An 18,536-nucleotide genomic window follows, 5' to 3' on the forward strand; every position below is an offset into this window, starting at 1 on the left:
AGAGAGGGTTCGACAAGGTAGGACGAATAAAATACGTGCTGCTATCTATTGATTACTTTTATTAAATTAATATTCAAAGTAGTTTTTTTCTTTTAAATACTATCAAAAATAATTAAATTTTGAACTTACATATTTAGTTATTAAATAAAATGAAATTTAAAAAATTACGTAAGATAAAATAAATGTTTACGCATTCATGAATATTATATCTACTGAAACATTCAGCAATTACATATAAGAGATGAAAGAAAATCTTACGACTGCTTATATGTAGGATGTGAAGGTCGAGTTAACGATTACTTAAATATATAGAGTCTGTTATAAATATTCAGATATATGTATTAAAAAATTGTTTACTAATACTCGAAGATAAATTTCAATTTATTTTTCGTTTAGTTTATGAGCTTTTATCTTTATTTCTTTTTTATTATCAGATTGTGAATCTGTTATGCTTGATTCCCTTTTTGTTATTAGCATAGAAATGGGTAGAACATAAGCTGATATGACATATGAAAAAGGTTGCCTAGTAAAGCGGCTTTAATACAGCTGGATAAACAATCCAATGGTCCGTTTTATTTGGGAAGAACTGTCATTAGTTTACTTATCCAGCTGTATTAAAGTCGCTTTAATAGGCGCGAGTAATATACAATACTTATAATTGCTTACTCGGCAAAATAAATAAAATTTTTGCTTATATAAAATTTAAATGTTGTATATTAATATGGTAATTGGTTAATGTTACCCTAGGTATACAAAATGGCGGCTCGTCTCTGACTCCAGCGTACAGAAGCGAGGAAACAGTGGGGACGCATGTTTTCTAAAACCTAACCTATTCTAATAATTTAGTTGCTAATAATTATTGTAATTTATTAGAATAGGTTAAGTATAGAAAAACGTGCGTCCCCACTGTTTCCACGCTTCTGTATGTTGGAGTCAAAGACGAGCCGCCATTTTGTATACCTAGGGTAACATTAACCATTTTTTCTATTATTACTGTAACCGGAAATATTTACTATTTTATAATTTAAATTATAAAATATAATATCATCTTTTAATCTATTTTTAACACTGTATTACAATTTAATTAATTCATTTTTTTGGGCGAAGTTATTAAAGTTGCATAATATATCATTAAAGATTAATAATTCGCAGTATAGTAAAGTATATTAGTTATTTATCTTAATTTTTATATAAAATATATGTTAAAAAAATTTAAAATTCTTCTATTTATATAATAAGTTAAGATAGATTCGATTTTTATAAAAATCAATTTTATTTTCATAAAAGAAAGACATTTATTCTTCACAGAATACTGCTGATTATATTTTGAAGTGATATCAAATTACTTTGAATTTAAAAAAAAGAAAGTCAAATATCACAGTTATGAATCTTCTACGCAAAGAGTAGGATCAGTCGATTCGACTGCATTAACATAGTCTTCACCCAAAACGTCTTTATAGGTACTGCTTAAGGGCACTGCTCTTAAAGCTTTTGTAGAATCTTTGAAAAGAAGATCGGCTTTGCCTCCGTAAGGTTTAAACAGATTAAAATTGTTGGACGATGAACCAAACCATTTGTCAAGTGAAGTAATAAGGTCGGTGAACCACAATCGCATTTCGTGATAGTCAGCCGAAATCATTACCTGAAACAAAAATTTCAATTTAGATTAAGATATATTGTTATTTAGCAAATAATACAACTTATCGGCATTTTATCTTACGTTATGAGAGGGCACTCGTCCAAGATTACAATCTTTATAATTTTCGACACTGTCGGTACTTCCATTTTTGCATAGCAGTTTGAAATTCTCGGATTTCAACTCTTTTGCCCATTCTAATTCACTGCTACCATCTGTGTATTCGGACACTGTAGTATGCTTTACGAATGCTATTTGGCCACCATTTTCGGCCAAACAACGCAGTGCTCCCGAATATCCGCTGTATCTTTCTGTCGAGCCTCTTGCGCATTTGTTTTCTCCGTTTACGTCACCTATACATTGTTGACAAAGTTTGTCTGCTCCAGAACCACTAGGATTGTATTTAGGATTGTTAGCACCAGGCACACAACTTGCGGAAAAGAAAGCGGCAATTGCAGCTGCTTTGTCACATTGACTTTTTGAAATTAGACCTTTACTGGTAAGAAATCCAACAGGCATAACCCATCCTGCTGTTCTACCTATTCCGGTGTGGCAACTTTCTAATCCTGTTAAAAAGCCCAGCAAAGAAAAATTTTTTAAAAACTGTATTTAAAATTTAAAAAAATATGCCTAAAATTTATATGAAAAGCTCACCTCTTAAATCTTCTAATTCATTTATTTCGCTATTGCTAGGTATAACTGCTACAGCGTAATAGGTAGCACCTTCATCTAGTTTACCATATAATTCTGAAGCAATTGGAATTAAGTTCGAATATCTATAAAAATATCTCAATTATTTCGTGTTTAAATAGATTATTAATAGCCAAAAATTTTACTTACTTTCCTGCACGGTAGACATCGCCACCATCTAATGTAATAAGATGCGCTCTATCTTCTTTCACAGCAGTTATGCAATCGGCTGTAGATGCCTCCAAAATACATTCAATTTTAACGTATATTCTTCTAGAACGGACCACTTTGTCTAAATCTCTACATTTGTTTATGCCTTCCTCTGAAGTAGTACAGAATCGTATTGGTAGTGGTTGGCATCCGCCATGTCTGCGATCCATTGTATTAGTGAATTTGCCTATTAATGAGTAAGTAAACTTCAATTTATTTTCTACTTAGAACTTTCAATTAATCAAATTAAGTGAGTATTACCAAGATAAGTGAGAGGATCTTCATTTTCTGGAGTTGTACGAAGAATATCTGAGACATTTACACTAGAAACAAAGAATTTAGTAAACCATTCTGGACGTTGTTGATTTTGTATCTGAGGGATATTAGATGAATATTGTGAATAAAGTTGTCGCAAGATCGAGTAATAATGGTCTCTTTCTTCAGTTGTTTCTAAAATATTAAATTGAGAACATAGATTTTATTAACGTTATCATGCATGTGACATATTCGAATATATAAATATAATCATTCTTACTGTGTGAACAAATAACAAATGCATTAGAAGGTCTGACTCCCCAACTACAATGAATATCGGCGCCATCACTTAGACTCTTTCTAGTATTATCAATGCATAAATATTCATATTTTTCAGCAAAATCGGGATTGTCTTGTACATATTTCTCGACAACTTCTGTTTTTGAAAATGCAATGTCTCCTCTATCGTCATGTAAGCATCGAAGAGCTCCTTCGTATCCACTATAACGATCGCTCTTTGAACACAGTTTGGGATTTTCACAAAGTGAACAAAGGTTCGGATGTTGTTTTTCTATTGTTCGTTAAATTTTTAATATTATTTTTGGCAATACAATTTTATACTTTGTAAATTCATGTACTCACTTAATTCAGCATCAACAATAGGATCATTCGACCATTTTCCAGGAGCACAACTCTGATTGAAAAACGCTGCGGCAGTGGCTATATCTCCACTGCAGAGATATTCCAATATCCCTCGTGACGAAAGTTCAGCTATTGGAATTTGCCAACCTGCTGTTCTACCAACACCAGTATGGCAAGACTTCTTTCCTTCCAAATCATTCAGAGAAGACAGTTCCATAGACTTTGGTACTAGTGCCACCGATCGGTACTTGTAAGGTTCTTATAGAAAAATATTAATAAATATTATATATATATATATATAAGTAAAATATATTTCTGAACATAAAATTTTAGTCTACCTCCATTGTTTTGTTCGAATGCCAAAACGCTTAAATTAAAACTATTTCCTGCTACAAAAATATTCGCAGCATCCAGATTCATGATATCAGCTTCACGGGCTGCGATAGCATCCAAACAACTTAATCTATTTTGAAAATAAATTAAAAGATTAAAATCTTATTTACACGATAAAATTATTATTTTATAACATTTTAAATTTATTACACATCAATTCGAGAAACGCATTCGACCAAATCACTGTGTTCTTCTGCCATTTTCAAGCAAAAAGGAAGACTTTTCTCCGTTGAACAAAACTTCACTAAAAAAAGAAAAAAGTAATAATAAAATTTAGTGATTTAAAAAATTCATGATAATTAAAATAAAAGAGAAATCCGGGATCAAAGGAAATTATTTAAAGCCTGATGATCTTTAAAAATAGAAAAATAGAAGGTCAGCTTCCTCTACCGTAGCATACTAATGGAAACTTGTTTAAAGGGTTCACAGTCCTGTCGATACACCATCGACAATTAATTAATAGTTAAAACGCATTCTTTAAATTATGAAAATTTCATCTTACTAGTAATAAATATTGGAATTGTGGAGAATAACTTACGTTTTTGAGCGTGGCATTGAGCCAGTCCAATTAGGAAAAACAGCGAAGTTATTAAAGTAAGTTTCATGTTGCTGATGACTTCTAGTCGATAGCGACAACCCTATCCTGGAAACACATTTAAATACAACTGAAAACTTGTTCTTCTAATTGATACCTTTTTCGATTGGCCGAAAATCACGTGGTTACGTGACGTTTCTAATTTCGTGGAAAAACGTTGCACAACTTTTCGAGGAAACGTTTCACAATAAATCTTTACGAAGACAGGACAGGTTATCAAAAATCTATAATAAAAATAGAGTAAAAAAATTATTTAAATTATCGACTTTTTCATCTTTTTAGTCTCAATAAAGCAGTAAATGCTATTAATTAAACCATTAATACTTCTACTGAACAGAACGTCATGCACTGAAGTTTAATAGTAAAATATTTAATTTTCTCCAGGTAAAATTTATAAATGTGCATATTTTTGAAATCTGCTGTATAGTACAGCATATATATTACATTATATATTTCTATTTAGCCTATATGTAATTCGTATATATAGAAAACAATTACTGTTGTAGCATCAAACTGATGTAGGTTGCATCGGTCAACAGGGTTCAGGCTCAGAACCAGTTTATATTTATTATCATATTCATTTGTTTTTTAAAGAATCGACATTGGTTACTGAACCTGCATAAATCTAAAAACAAAAGTTAGGAATAGAATGCCGTTTGCAATTATTAAAAACAGAAGTCATTTTCCTAATAATACGATCTGTCCTAGTAGACATTTAAATAATAAAATTGTATAATAAGGACGTAAAGGCTTGAGGATTAATTATTTTACATTAGTTTATGAATTTATAAGAGAAATAATGATAACAAATATCAAAAACTTTTAGTTTATTTACTTAAATTCTTAATTAATTTTAATCAATTTTGCTTGATATCTGTTTCGGACTCTTTGGGGATATCCTAATATAATACCAAAAATATTTCTATAATAATTAAATTTATTATTGCAATAAAGGTAAATTAATTACGTGAACAGAGGACCACTAAATATTTAACTTATAATACTTATTACTTTATAAAATTTTAATTATATTACAATTTTTATAAAATAATTAATAAATTTCTGATTTATAATTAAACTTAATTATTTATTCTCGATTAAATTTATTATTTTGTTTTATTTCTTAATTACAAATAATACAAAATAATAAATTTCGTTAATCAAATTTCTAATTTCAATTATTTTCGACTTAATGTAATAATAATATTTAATTATATATTCGATAATTTTGTATAGAATAATTTAACTAAATCTTTTATGTGTATATTTTGTTCTTTTTTCTTCTGAATTTGATTATATTTTTATTTACATTATTTTAAGATTCATTTTTACTTCTTATCAGAGAGATGTCTTTATCATTTCGTAATTGTTTCGAAAATATTTAACTGTATTCTACGTGTTTTAGGTGGCTTAAATTATTCAATTTCTGAATATAATTTTCGATAAACAAATTGCAATAACAATAATAATCTTTTAATAATTCATCACTAATTAAATTATGAAGTTTCTTATCACATTTTAAGAATAATTTTGCAATAGTTTACGTACGAAAATATTCCCTTTTTTTTAATCTAAATATTTATCGTACTTCCAGTTAAATTGCTATATATTCTAGGATAAGCATATATTTTCTGATAAAAGTTTTTAAAGTATGATAAGTTCTATTTTTTATTATTTTATTGACTAAAGCAGGAAGGAGAATATGGAAGGAAATGTTCAATCATAACGTTTCCCAGTTAAGAATACACGTATACTGTACTGTACCTTTGACGTACTCATTTAAATTTTTAATACGAATTTATAAGCGACACGACATCATTTTTTAACAAGAAAATCGATAATATTTTAATAGAATTTTTTAATAAAATTATAGCAAAATATAACAATTTAAACAAATTCTCCATTTGTCAAATAGGTTTATTTGAATCATATGCTAACCTATTTTCATTTCTTTGAATAATTAAGTATGTATTATTTATTCAGACGAGATTATTATTATTATTTTTTCTTTATTTAAACATATCAGCTGTTATTTTTATATTTAAACTTTGCATTATTCTGTAAGAGTCATCCATTTCCGGTCTTTTATTCTTCTGGCTCTATAATTCATAATAAGTGATATCATGTCAAGCAGTCGTGACAGAGTTATTAATGTTTAAATTGATAATAGTGATTTTACATAAATTTTGTAAATAAGAATCTAGAAATTTCTATAAGATTCGGAATTTCCAACGAAAATACGCAATGGGATGAACCTTGGAAACATTCAGTAGCATTTGATAAACAAGGAGTGAGGCAAGGTTATCTTATTTTTCAGTATATTTTATTAGGAGAAACAGTTTGTTAACACTTAATTCAAACGTTAATAAAGATAAAAGAGTTATATTAAAATATATTCTACGTATATAGGATGTTTTCTATGAGACAGTGTTGCTTAATAAGAGAGAAATTCTTTTATTTTTCTGATATGCTTTGTTTAAGCATGGCTGATTTTCTCGTCTATTATCATCCCACCATTATGAGAAACCCTTGCATTGTGTAATTCAAACAGAATTACTTTTTAGAACATTAAATTTTATGAAATTATAAAATTTCTACCTGTTTATAAATAATATAATTTTTAATATAAGTGAATAAAGCATAGATATTAATTAAAAATATAATAAATATTGACTTACATAGCTTATTAACGAAGTGTTTATATAACTTTTGGGGGGTTGATTCTAGTTAAGTTGTATAATATATTGTACTTTCGGGAATGGAAATCAAGGACAAGTATTATAAAAAATTCTAGAGACAAACTGCAATATTCTTAGAAAAATTTTACCTTTAATTATACGAGTAAATGTAGTTTCTGTACAGGTTAATTTAAAGTAAAACATTTAGCGCACAGGAAAATGAAAGTATTTTATAACTATTTAACAAAAATACATTTTCTGAATCATAATTTATTGTTTCCTATTTATCGAGACATTTATTAATATAATAATTAAAATACTTTTATATTTATTAACACAAATATTATCCACAAATTGTTAAGTCTAAATAATAATTTAAAAATTAATATTTTCCAATTACGATTTGATTGAATCTGTATTAATTAGAATATTAAAACGTGGAACCTCCAATAACGGCTACCTTTTAACGACGGCCACCTCTAAACCGCAGCCTTTTTTCAGGAATGTTTCTTTTTGAAATGCATACTAAATAACCTGTAAATAACGGCCATTCTTTTGTGTTCCCATCAGTTGCCGTTTTTTAGAGGTTTGAGAGCACTTTAAACCGAAATATATACAGAGAAATAGTTTAAAAAATGAAAATTTCGTCAACGTGAGGTAAGGTTTGTGTTTAGCTTCATAACATAAAGCAAATTTACGTAGAAAAAACATAATTAACGTACATACAAGCCTGTTTTAGTCGTATTTCATTAATGTAATCTAGAACAATTAAGAAATACGTAACAACAATGTTTATATTTAATTACATAAATTAGTTTAGGATTCATAATTAACAGGATCTCTTGCAGAAGAAAAGATAAAAATGGCCGTGTTTTAGAGGTCGCCGTTATTGGAGGTGGTCGTTATTGCTTATAATTTTATTTAATTCGTTTCGCTTATTTAAAAATATAATTTCATCACACCATTTAAGTATTATTAAAATAAAATTATAAGTGAAAAAAGACAACGAAATGCTCCAAAGTAGATCTTTACATTAAATAAATGATAATTTTGGAAACAGAAGAATCGCATTATGATTAAATGTAATATTATTTTTTAAATTTATAATTATATTTTTCATATAATAAATAAGTCTTGTATTAATTTATAGGTCATGGAGTTATATAATAATGAAAGGTTTTCTATACAGAGGTAGAGTATGTTAAGAAATTCCAATGTATTGCACTTATGACTGTCAATTTTAATAATATCATATTACAAGGCACAATTTAGCAACAAATAAATTATATTTTGAAGCTAAATATTAATTTTCCAATTATTTTTCACCTTCGAGATTGATTTCTGAGATGAAAAAGTATTTGGAATAATGATATAAATACATAGTTTATAATTATAAAATACAAAGTAATAAATATCATAAATGCAAATATAATTTGATAGGAAATTCTGTAATAAAATTGTGTCTAGCACAATGCTTAGAAAATATTATGCTAGACACAGTTTGCCTAGCTACTATATTTTTATTTATTTAAAGACAATTAAAATCAATGAAAAATATATATTTTATTTTATTTTATCTGATATATCAATAAAATACTTTTAAGATAAAATAATCTTGGTTTCTAATGATATAAGTAATAGCAAAATTACTTTAATCAGTTTCCTGTATTAAAATATATTTCAATCATTCGCTGAAGCGGATATTAATAATTTATAGCGATTTCTACATCAGAAGTAATGCACTGCAGAATTAATTAACATGGGCTCAAGTGTTTACTACATAGAAAATTGATTAATTAAATTATTACGATTTTCTAGTTATGTTTATTTTATACTTAACACACATTTCATTGCTTACTATATAATAAATATATAATAATACAAAATCGAATGGCTTATATATTATATATAATTTGTGTATCATATAGTATATATCGATTGTAATGTATATTTTGGATTTATATCTTCTTTCGAAAGAAATAAATAAGTTACTACAATCACTATGACATAAATTTCTATTAATTGTGCATATAAAAATATATGTAATGAGGTCTAGGTTATGGAGAACGTTTCTAAATATCTGTTTATTAATAATCTCCGCTCTACTACTATTCATAAATATTTTTTATATGACGATGCATATATTACTACCGTTTAATTTATACAAAATTCAATTCTATATAATACAAAGTACAGAGTGGAAATTATACAAAGTACAATTTCCAGTCTATAGACTGGAAATTGTACTTTATAGAAACTATTTATATTTTTTGACAATAAAATATTTAAAAAACTATTACAGAATTAAATAAAACATATTTTTAAAGCATTTTTGTTAAAAAAAAATAATAATAATTTATGTAAGAATTCAAAATGTTGGAAAACACAGTAGTAATTTTTAAAAATTAAAAATGTAAATGTTTATAAAATATACAGTTAAATGTAGCCTCTTACTATTAAAATTTATTTTAAATTTCTTATTGATTATAATTACTACAGCTTACATTTATATCGTATAAAGTAATATGCATACTAATGTAAACAGAACTATCAGTTGATTAAAAATAACGAATTTACGTTGATCTTGACTTGAATTTTGAAGAAGTCACTCAAAATTTCATTAAATTTTACATTTCTTTCATTTTGTATGAACTGTAATTTATTGTTATAAGTTTGTTTAGAAGTTTTACTAGACAACGATTCTGTTGCTTCTTAGTGTTGTATTTCGCTGTTGATCATTTATGCGACCTTCATTCGGGCGTAACTCGAAACACAGTCCACGACGGTCAGAAATAAAGTTGAGCAATTCTGACTGGTTTCGACTGCGCAATTAACAATTACTTTATTGAAATTATTCAGGAGATTTCTCTAAGATTAATAAAAGTAGTTTATATGATAATCTGAGATGATTCTCAGCTTTAAAAGCATTAAAACTTCTTAAAGTTAAAAAGACGTTTCCAAGTTTAATGCTTTACATTTACTCTTTTAATTGAAGAAAATGTTTCATTTCTCTTTTAATTTATTCGAAATAAAGAGTTTGACCTAAATCATTATTTAATTTGCAAATATTGATTTTATCTGGAATCTATCCAATATATCAAAAAGAAACAATTCATCTTTAAGTTTATAGACAAGTATGCGGAATAAAAGTTACCATAATATTTAAGCAATTTTAAAATACTGTATCCATTGTTAATTCCGAGTTTAATATAAATTTCTTATGGTGAAAAATCTTCAATATAAGATCTCTCTTGTAATTGCAAAATGATTTTAAAAATTAAAAAAATTAAACTCTCCTAATAAAAATCTTTATGGGGAAAACTTTAAATTATTTGTTTAAATTCATCTTATTAAACATTATTTCCATAAACTACCCATAGAACCGTAATCACTCTCCATAACCTAACCGTTACAGCAATGGTTCCCAAACTTTTTTGATTCTCGGCGCCCTTGCTAAATCCAAATATTTCCAAGGCGCCCTATGTCAAATTCTAACAAGTACAATTTGCAAAATAGCGAAATAGCCAATATTTTTTTAAATTTAAGAGTTAAGACGTTAAGTAAAAAATAAATAAAACACGTATTTAAGATAACAGAAAAATGTAATTAAATTCGGTTAATGTTACCTATGGTTCCAAAATGGCGGCTCGTCTCTGATTCAAGGGAACAGAAGAAAGAAAACAGTGGGGACACACGTTCTAACCTAACCTAACCTATTCTAGTAAATTACAATAATTATTACCAACCAAATTATTAGAATAGGTTAGAAAGTGTCTTTCCACTGTTTTCTTTCCTCTGTTTCCTTGAATCAGAGACGAGCCGCCATTTTGGAACCATAGGTAACATTAACCTTAAATTCAATTAATTATAATTAGTGGGCTGGATGGGCTTGTTGATGACTGCACCAATTCCTCAAATCTTGAAATCAAACCGAACACAGCCACTCTTATTTCCTTCTTCGCATTGATTTTCGCTCAATGCTTAATTTTTATCACAGCGACAAACTCTGCTTCGCACAAATGTTGTAAACGGAATTAAGATTCTCTGAACTTTGCCACTCAGAAGAGCTATTCATCTTTTACTGATATCCAAAATTCAGTTAATTCTATGCTGCTAAATTTTGTTTCAACGTATTATCGCAAGAAAACTCAATGAGATAATCTTCTTCTGCAGAGGTAAATTCAGATGGAGCACTGGCATTGAATGAAAATTTATCGATATTATCATTTTGAAAATATTTCTAAAACCAGATAAATGTTCTTCAAAAATATATTTCATATCTCGAGAGAAATCAACTCTACTGGAGGTCAAAAACTGTTGCAACAAGGGAAAACATTCTTTTCCTCCGTGTTCATTTATTTTTCTTTCCATACTTTTAATTTTCTTTATAATAGCTGAAATTTTCTCAATCGACTTTAAGAGGTGCACGTTGCTTCCCTGCAGGGAGAAATTCAGAGCATTTAGCTTTTGAAAAATATCACATAAGTATACTAGTTTTACCAAAATATCTTCATTCACAAAATTTTCGGCATACTTGTAGTCTTCCTCTTAAAGAAAAATATAAATTTCCTGTCACAGTTCAAACGTACGAGAGAAAACATTACCTCGAGAAAGCCATCGCTCTCTTGTGGTAATGTTTTGTACTTTCTCGAAGATCTGTAGTACAACAAAAATGTGTGCTCTGATCCCATATCCTCACATTTTTTTGAAAAATCTTGCTTTCAACGGCCGAGTTTTTATAAAGTTTACTACTTCGTACATCTACCACATATTCTAAGGCCTGGTTCAATGCAGGACTCAGATATTTTGATGCGAGTGCTTCCCTGTGAATAACGCAATGGATCCACAGTGCATGTCTTTGCTTCGAAAAAAATGCTTGCAATCCTCCATAACACCCGGACATAGAACAAGCACCATTTGTACAGATACCAATGCATTTGGTTCACACCAAATTATATTCGTATATAAAAATATCAAGGAACTTCGAACAAGCCGTGAGCCTTAGCACCAGCAGTGATACTTTTACAAAAGAAAACTCCTTCTATAATGTTATTACTGTCTATAAACTGTACATAGCAAATCAAGCGAGCATCATTGTTATTACCTGTGTCCTCATTCAGCTACAACCCAAATTTCTCCCCTTTTATTTTTTCAATTAACTGAACATTGGAGGTCCTTCACTATGTGCTGTATTCTCTCACTGATGGTGTTATTGGACAAAGGCACTTTTGAAAGGGTTTCTTTGCATAAATATATGATTGAATAAAATTTATTCAGAGTGAATTTAAGGCTAGATCAATGTAACATAGAAAATATTTACATTGCAATTCTTTCAAGACTAAATCACCCTTAATGGAAGTTAATAGCGATAAACATTTAATGGTTTTTATAAATACAGTACTTGGAATTATTATGTGAAATATTTCACTTGAAATGCATCGTATGAAATTATTATGAAGTATTTTGTATTTTAATGAAACGAAGGAAATCTTTATTCAATGAAAAAAATTGATTAAAAAGTACCGATAAATTTCCGAGGAAATTTCACTTTTAACTTAAATTTACTTTCGAATTTACATTTCTACTTTACAAACAATTTTTTGATAGTTTGCCAATCCAGCAAAATATATTCGGATCATATTAATTGTAATATAGTTTTATGGCTTAAAATTATATATAAAGAAACAAATTTCTCTTCTCAAAGAAAATTCTAAGTTGCGTAACTTTCCGGGCTGTTACTTAAAAAATAACTCTTATATTATTAATCATAATAAATAAATAAAATTCTGTGTGGTGAATTGTGTTATAAAAAACTGTTAGGAAATTGTTTTATAAAAAACTTTTTATATTTTTAATTATTATAAAATAACAAAAAGCTTAATTTTCAGAGTAGAGATGAGTTTCACAGAAAATTGTAAATGCTATAACGAATAAAATCTTCATTATGTCTGATCCCACTGGAGATATGATACACGATCACTCTCTATTTCCCGCCCTCGATCTTTCACAACTTAATTTTAATTGCATCAATGTTCCTTATACACAAGCTATCGTGCCAAATTTTGTTTCTTAATTTTTACTCTCTCCTGAGATATTAAATACGAAATAGATGCCAACATACTTACACATACCTATACAATGCACACACCCACACATACATATCCATGGAACTTCTTTTCCGTTTTCTGAGTTTTTTGGGTTCAGAAGGTCTTAAAACGTGGAGATTTGTAAAACACTCGGAGGGTCAAATTTGACACGATTCCAATACATTGTTCACGCTTCCTTGTTATGTATACATAACAGCCGGGAAAGTAAAACAATAATGGCTAAATGACAACGAAAACTCTTGAGCAAAGATGCCTGCCAAGGATGAGATACCTCCCGATGATTCTACTATGGCAAATCGGTCCCTATTTAGGCGTTATACACGTGAATGAAACCCGGAAAGTTCTACGCGGCCATCCCGTTAATGAGGTGAGAGTGAGTGTTTCCACGACGAGTGTTCTGTGGTTTTAAATCGCTTACAACTTGCTTCTGCACTGGATAGATAGAAAACTAAAGATGTCTAAATTCAAGTTTATATTTCTTGCTTATTATTGCTATTGTGTTTCTACAAATACAATTTACTGTAAATGTGTTATTCTTGAAACAATATGTATTTTATTAAAATTATTTTTCCTGCTCTGCAAGCATTAAGATGGCCTCCTTTATGCCCATCATTAGTTTCACCAAGCCTACAATGGGACAACTTGAGCCAAACTTATTCTTCTGGTCAACGTATTCACGAAAAGTTTTGAACCGATCTAGTTAGCTGTTATTTTTAAAAACTGTTTACAATATTATAACTAAATAATAAAATTAAAATATAAATTATATTATTCAAGTATAATTATCAGCTTGATATCGTTATATTGCGACAAACTGTTATTTTAATAACCATTTCTGTCATCAGAAAACATTCGAAAAAATTTAATTATATTAATTATGTTTAAATGGTTTAGTGTAGTTTTTTTATAATTTTATTATGATTTTTCATGGCTTCTTATCACACTATTCTTTCTCTAATGATTCTTTTCGATGATGATTTGACACGTTATTACTATTATTACTTGTCGCCACTTCAAGTTAATTGCGTTAATTCTTTCTTTCTAAACCTTTCAGATGTTGCATTCTTTTCTCTCATTAAATTTTTATCCTGGAATTTTCTTGATTCCTTATTCCTTTTCTTTTGTTCAGCTATCATTTATTCTCTTATCGCCATACCTTTTTGACATGCAAACCTAATGATCGACTCTTCTTCTATTTAGACACTCATTTGATTAAATATAATTATCTTCCTCACAAAAATATTATTTTTTTTTTAAATTTGATATAAAAGGAGCAAGAAATGTGTTGTAATTATTAACTTATTTAGAATAACTTTCAATAAAAAATTTAATTAATATCTACACTAAATAAATATTCTTTTATTAAATAAGATACATTAAAGATTATATCTTTGTCATTTGTAGCTGCCATATTAAAGACTTATATATTAATTTTCGATAAAACATAAATTAATTATAATAAATAAATGTAATTATTGACATTTACGAAACTCATTCTCTTCGTCCAATGGGATTTTAAGGTTTTTCGAAAAAGTGACAATTAATTAAATATTAAAATGAAGTACATAAACATTAAAATTTTAAATTTAAAGTAAATTACATTAAATATTAAATTTTAATGAATAAACGTAGTAATGCAATTCATGCGCTAGTAGTTATAATGACATAGTCAAACCTATGAACAGTTATACACTCGAATCTCTAAAGGCCATTAAAAATAGCTGTTGTTCGGAGGTGACCGTTGTTTGGGGGTTATTATTTTGTATGCATTATTTTGTTAAAGAGTTCCTAAAAATATTGCCGCTATTTAGAAGAGAACGTTGTTAGGAGATAGTCATTATTGGAGGTTCAATTGCATTTCCAAATATGCCCAGAGAAAATAATTCCAATATGAAAATAACACAGTTCTAATCAGTAAGTCAGAATAATATAAATTTAACTCTAGGTTATGTTTTTACATCGTAAAATGACAATTTTATTATAACATAAATGGGTTTTTGAGATATTCCAGAATTCCACAAAATACAGTTTTGAATTTCAAAGATTTAAAATCATTAATTGTATCATATTGTCCATAAAAACTGTTTTAAAAAGAAATTATTCAATTTTAAAGAAAAAATTTATGAATTTTTAAATAAAACTTACCATAGGTTAAACGTTTATATATATATATGGTTAATCTACGACAGTGAAATTGTCCTTATTTAATATATAAATGTTTTTTTAAGATGAATTAACTACTTTTGTATTCATTACTTTAAAACAAGATGAATGATTATACTGTGCAAACGGAACACACCAAATTGCGAAACACAGTGCAACGTGAATACAAAGCGCAACATTGCCTAGTTTCTAAGCAAATTTATTGCGATGAAAAAATAAATTTGTTTATAAACTTTTTAAATTGAACTAAATATGATGCAATTTCTATATTTTTAAACATTTTTTAGTAGATAAAATAAGATGAAATATGTTTCAACAGAGTCCATCAGTAGTCGAGCGCATAAAACCCCTGAACACTGATATCAGTTACGGGTTCGCATCTCACCAACGTGCTGGCCACGTAGAGTTTTATGGATTTCCGTAATGTTTGTAACACTTAAATAAGTGCCAATTTCTCATAGAAAGTCCTGTACAGCGGCAAACCCTTGCAGAGCGCTTATGCGTTGCGTTGCCTTATTCCATCAAACCAATGTTTTAACAGAACAGATTCAAAAATAAATTATTCATTTCATTTGTACATTTCTCATTTTTAAATAAGAAATTATGGAAAATAACTAACATATTAACTTGAGCTGAGAATAAAATGGAACGAAGATCGTTTAAGCCGTGACCTTCCAATGTTTAAATGTTTTCAGGAAAATCCTGCCTGGTTATTGATAGTTCAAGGAAATCTACCTCATTAGATTAATTAAATTACCTTAATTAAATTCAACGCTGTGTTGTAGAAAGATATTTATAAGTTCAAATACAACCAAATTTCTCAGGATGACATTCCAGGACATGCGGAAGACATTTCCGTAAAAAAAAAAAAGTATGAAAACTCCCACTAAGACACTTTTATCGATGCAAGCAACAAAAAAAGCAGTTTCATTTGTGGCGAAAGTTTAGTTTATCGAGGACACGTTACAAATTTGCAGTATTGAAAGACAGAATCACATTGTATGTCAGGAACATCACAGAAGAACAATATGGTCAGCCTTTGAACATGCTGTTTTTCGTCTTCATAATTTACATCTGCAAAACTGTTCAATGTGAAGGCCATATTGAGCAGTATCTACTGTTTCTGGAATGTCTTTACAAATAAAATAATTGTTACTTACAGCGCCGAAAGTGCCATAGCGATGAGATGTGGTACTATTTTTTTTACGGAAATGTTTTTCTAATGAAATGTCGCCATATCGAATTTGGTTGCATTTGAACTGTTGAACAGCGTTGAACAGATGAACATTAATTACGATAACTCGTTAATTTTTTATAAGCTGTTTTGTTCTAATACTACTCAAAGCATTAATATTACGAATTTAATCTTAGTGAAAATTTATTATTTTTTTAAAATTAGGCCCGTGCACGTGGACTTTAAAAAAGTGCAGTTTAAATAACACATGTCTTTTTCATGGCATAGATTAACTTTTACATAAAGTAGGCTTTTGCTATTTCGGTCATTTTACCAAGGGCGGAAATAGCGACAGTCTCTTGTAGTGTAATACAATATAGTAAGTAGACTAAGGAAAAACTGAAAGGGCAGTTAATAAATATGTTATATATAATATACTGCTTAATTTTAATATTAATATATTTTCCAAAGGGAGGGATTAAATCCCAAAACTCTTCCCTGTGCACGGCTTTGCTTAAAATATCAATATAACTTCTTTATTTAAAAATCAACCTTAGTTTTTAGTTTATCTTTTAATTGTTGATTCATTCAGCATTAAGTCGATGATTTCAAGAGAAATATTTTAAAATTCTTTCTTATTTTAATAAAAGTTTATCTAAACGAAATTCTAATGGATTTTTTAAGACAGTTATATAAAGTAATAAAAGTAAGACAGGTGTGTGGAGTAATAAAAGATGAACGAATTAAAAATCAGTACATTCGAGGTACAGTAAAAGTAATGATAACATTCTCTTATTAAAAGTTCACCGAGAAATATAAATGAGCTTTATTATCAATTTGTCAATACATTATTAATGATACCGGTTTGCTAGAATAAACTCCAAAATCCCCTCTCTCGTTGGTCCTAATCATTAGTCCTGTATATAGTTCATTGATTATAAAAATGTATTTAAAAAATGAAATCCAGTTTTCTTTTCTTTTTAGAAGGCTCTTGGATTACTTCAGTCGTGGTTACATTAATCTCTCTCTGTGTATATAACTTATAGAAAAGCCATAATCGTGATTGTGTTATGGTAGATCTTAAATAGGTTTTTAAAAGACGTAAGGTGAAAAATAACCTTACTGAAAGCGTTGCTAATATTTTTAATAAGTTATAGATGTTCTAGGCTGCAATTTGAATAAAATGTAGGCCTATGAATTCAAAAGGTTGTCTGCCTGTCTGTCCTTCCTCAATATCGAATTAGATGCATGAAAGCCGAAACCAGATATGGAAAAGTTGGAGGCAGAAAGTCCCGATTAACTATATAAAAGCTTTCGGTTTGCACCGAAAGTTACGTTATTTTAATTCAAAATGTTTTCCCTGAAAGAAGTTAGATAGATGACCGACAGAACCCTATTGCAAACAGGAAAAGTATGATGTATAGAAGGCAAGACATACTAATTTGAGGTGGAGAACATATATTTTAAATTAAATTAAAAATATAATTAAAAATTTCAGTCCGGCAATGTGATTATGTCACAATAAATAATTGCTCATAAGATATATTGTAATAATCATAACTTTTAATAATATCGTAGCAACTTTTTCCATATCAACCTTCTCCCACTCACAGAATTGATAGAAACTTTGGTTGAATGGTGTAAGAATATACAATATAAAATTTGAGAATATACACTACGCATCGCATACCTATGGCTGAGCATCTGCAAATTCGAAAATACGATACTGCTGGTTGAGGTTGGACAAACGAAGTAGCTCTCGGTCGTCCGAACACCACTTCATTCGCCTTGTGTTCACAGCACTCGTGATTTCCGCGAGTTCCACCTTATATAACCACTAGCGAGATTGAGGCCGAAGTTTTAAACGCGAAAACGTGTACGTCGGACGTTCAGCGCCGCTTTTTTGTAAGCCTAGAAGTTTGACAATGGCCTTTGGAATGTCAGCGGAATCATGCTCGACATTCCAAAGGCCATTGTCAAACTTCTAGGCTTA

The 18,536-nt window shown here is 28.7% G+C and overlaps 1 protein-coding gene across 1 annotated transcript; it reads right to left on the reverse strand.

Moving 5' to 3' along the window:
* Positions 1–1,249: 1,249 nt before the first annotated feature.
* Positions 1,250–4,495, reverse strand: LOC136976642 (transferrin-like). Its single transcript, XM_067271988.1, has 10 exons — positions 4,365–4,495; positions 3,977–4,070; positions 3,772–3,896; positions 3,434–3,691; positions 3,072–3,362; positions 2,798–2,986; positions 2,477–2,723; positions 2,291–2,412; positions 1,721–2,202; positions 1,250–1,642 (listed from the first exon to the last, which is right to left on the reverse strand). The coding sequence occupies exons 1-10, from the start codon at positions 4,429–4,431 to the stop codon at positions 1,382–1,384; spliced, it is 2,136 nt and encodes a 711-aa protein (XP_067128089.1). The 5' UTR covers positions 4,432–4,495; the 3' UTR covers positions 1,250–1,381.
* Between the last annotated feature and the right edge of the window lie 14,041 nt (positions 4,496–18,536).

This window comes from Centruroides vittatus, unplaced genomic scaffold (genome assembly GCF_030686945.1).
Source record: "Centruroides vittatus isolate TY-2023 unplaced genomic scaffold, ASM3068694v2 contig_417, whole genome shotgun sequence".
NCBI lineage: Eukaryota > Metazoa > Arthropoda > Arachnida > Scorpiones > Buthidae > Centruroides > Centruroides vittatus.

Coding starts and splice junctions, on each gene's coding strand:
- LOC136976642 (XM_067271988.1), bottom strand. CDS start 4,431: ATGAAACTTACTTTAATAACTTCGCTGTTTTTCCTAATTGGACTGGCT. Junction 4,071..4,364: donor TCAATGCCACGCTCAAAAAC/GTAAGTTATTCT, acceptor TTCTTTTTTTAG/TGAAGTTTTGTTCAACGGAG. Junction 3,363..3,433: donor TATTGTTGATGCTGAATTAA/GTGAGTACATGA, acceptor AACGAACAATAG/AAAAACAACATCCGAACCTT.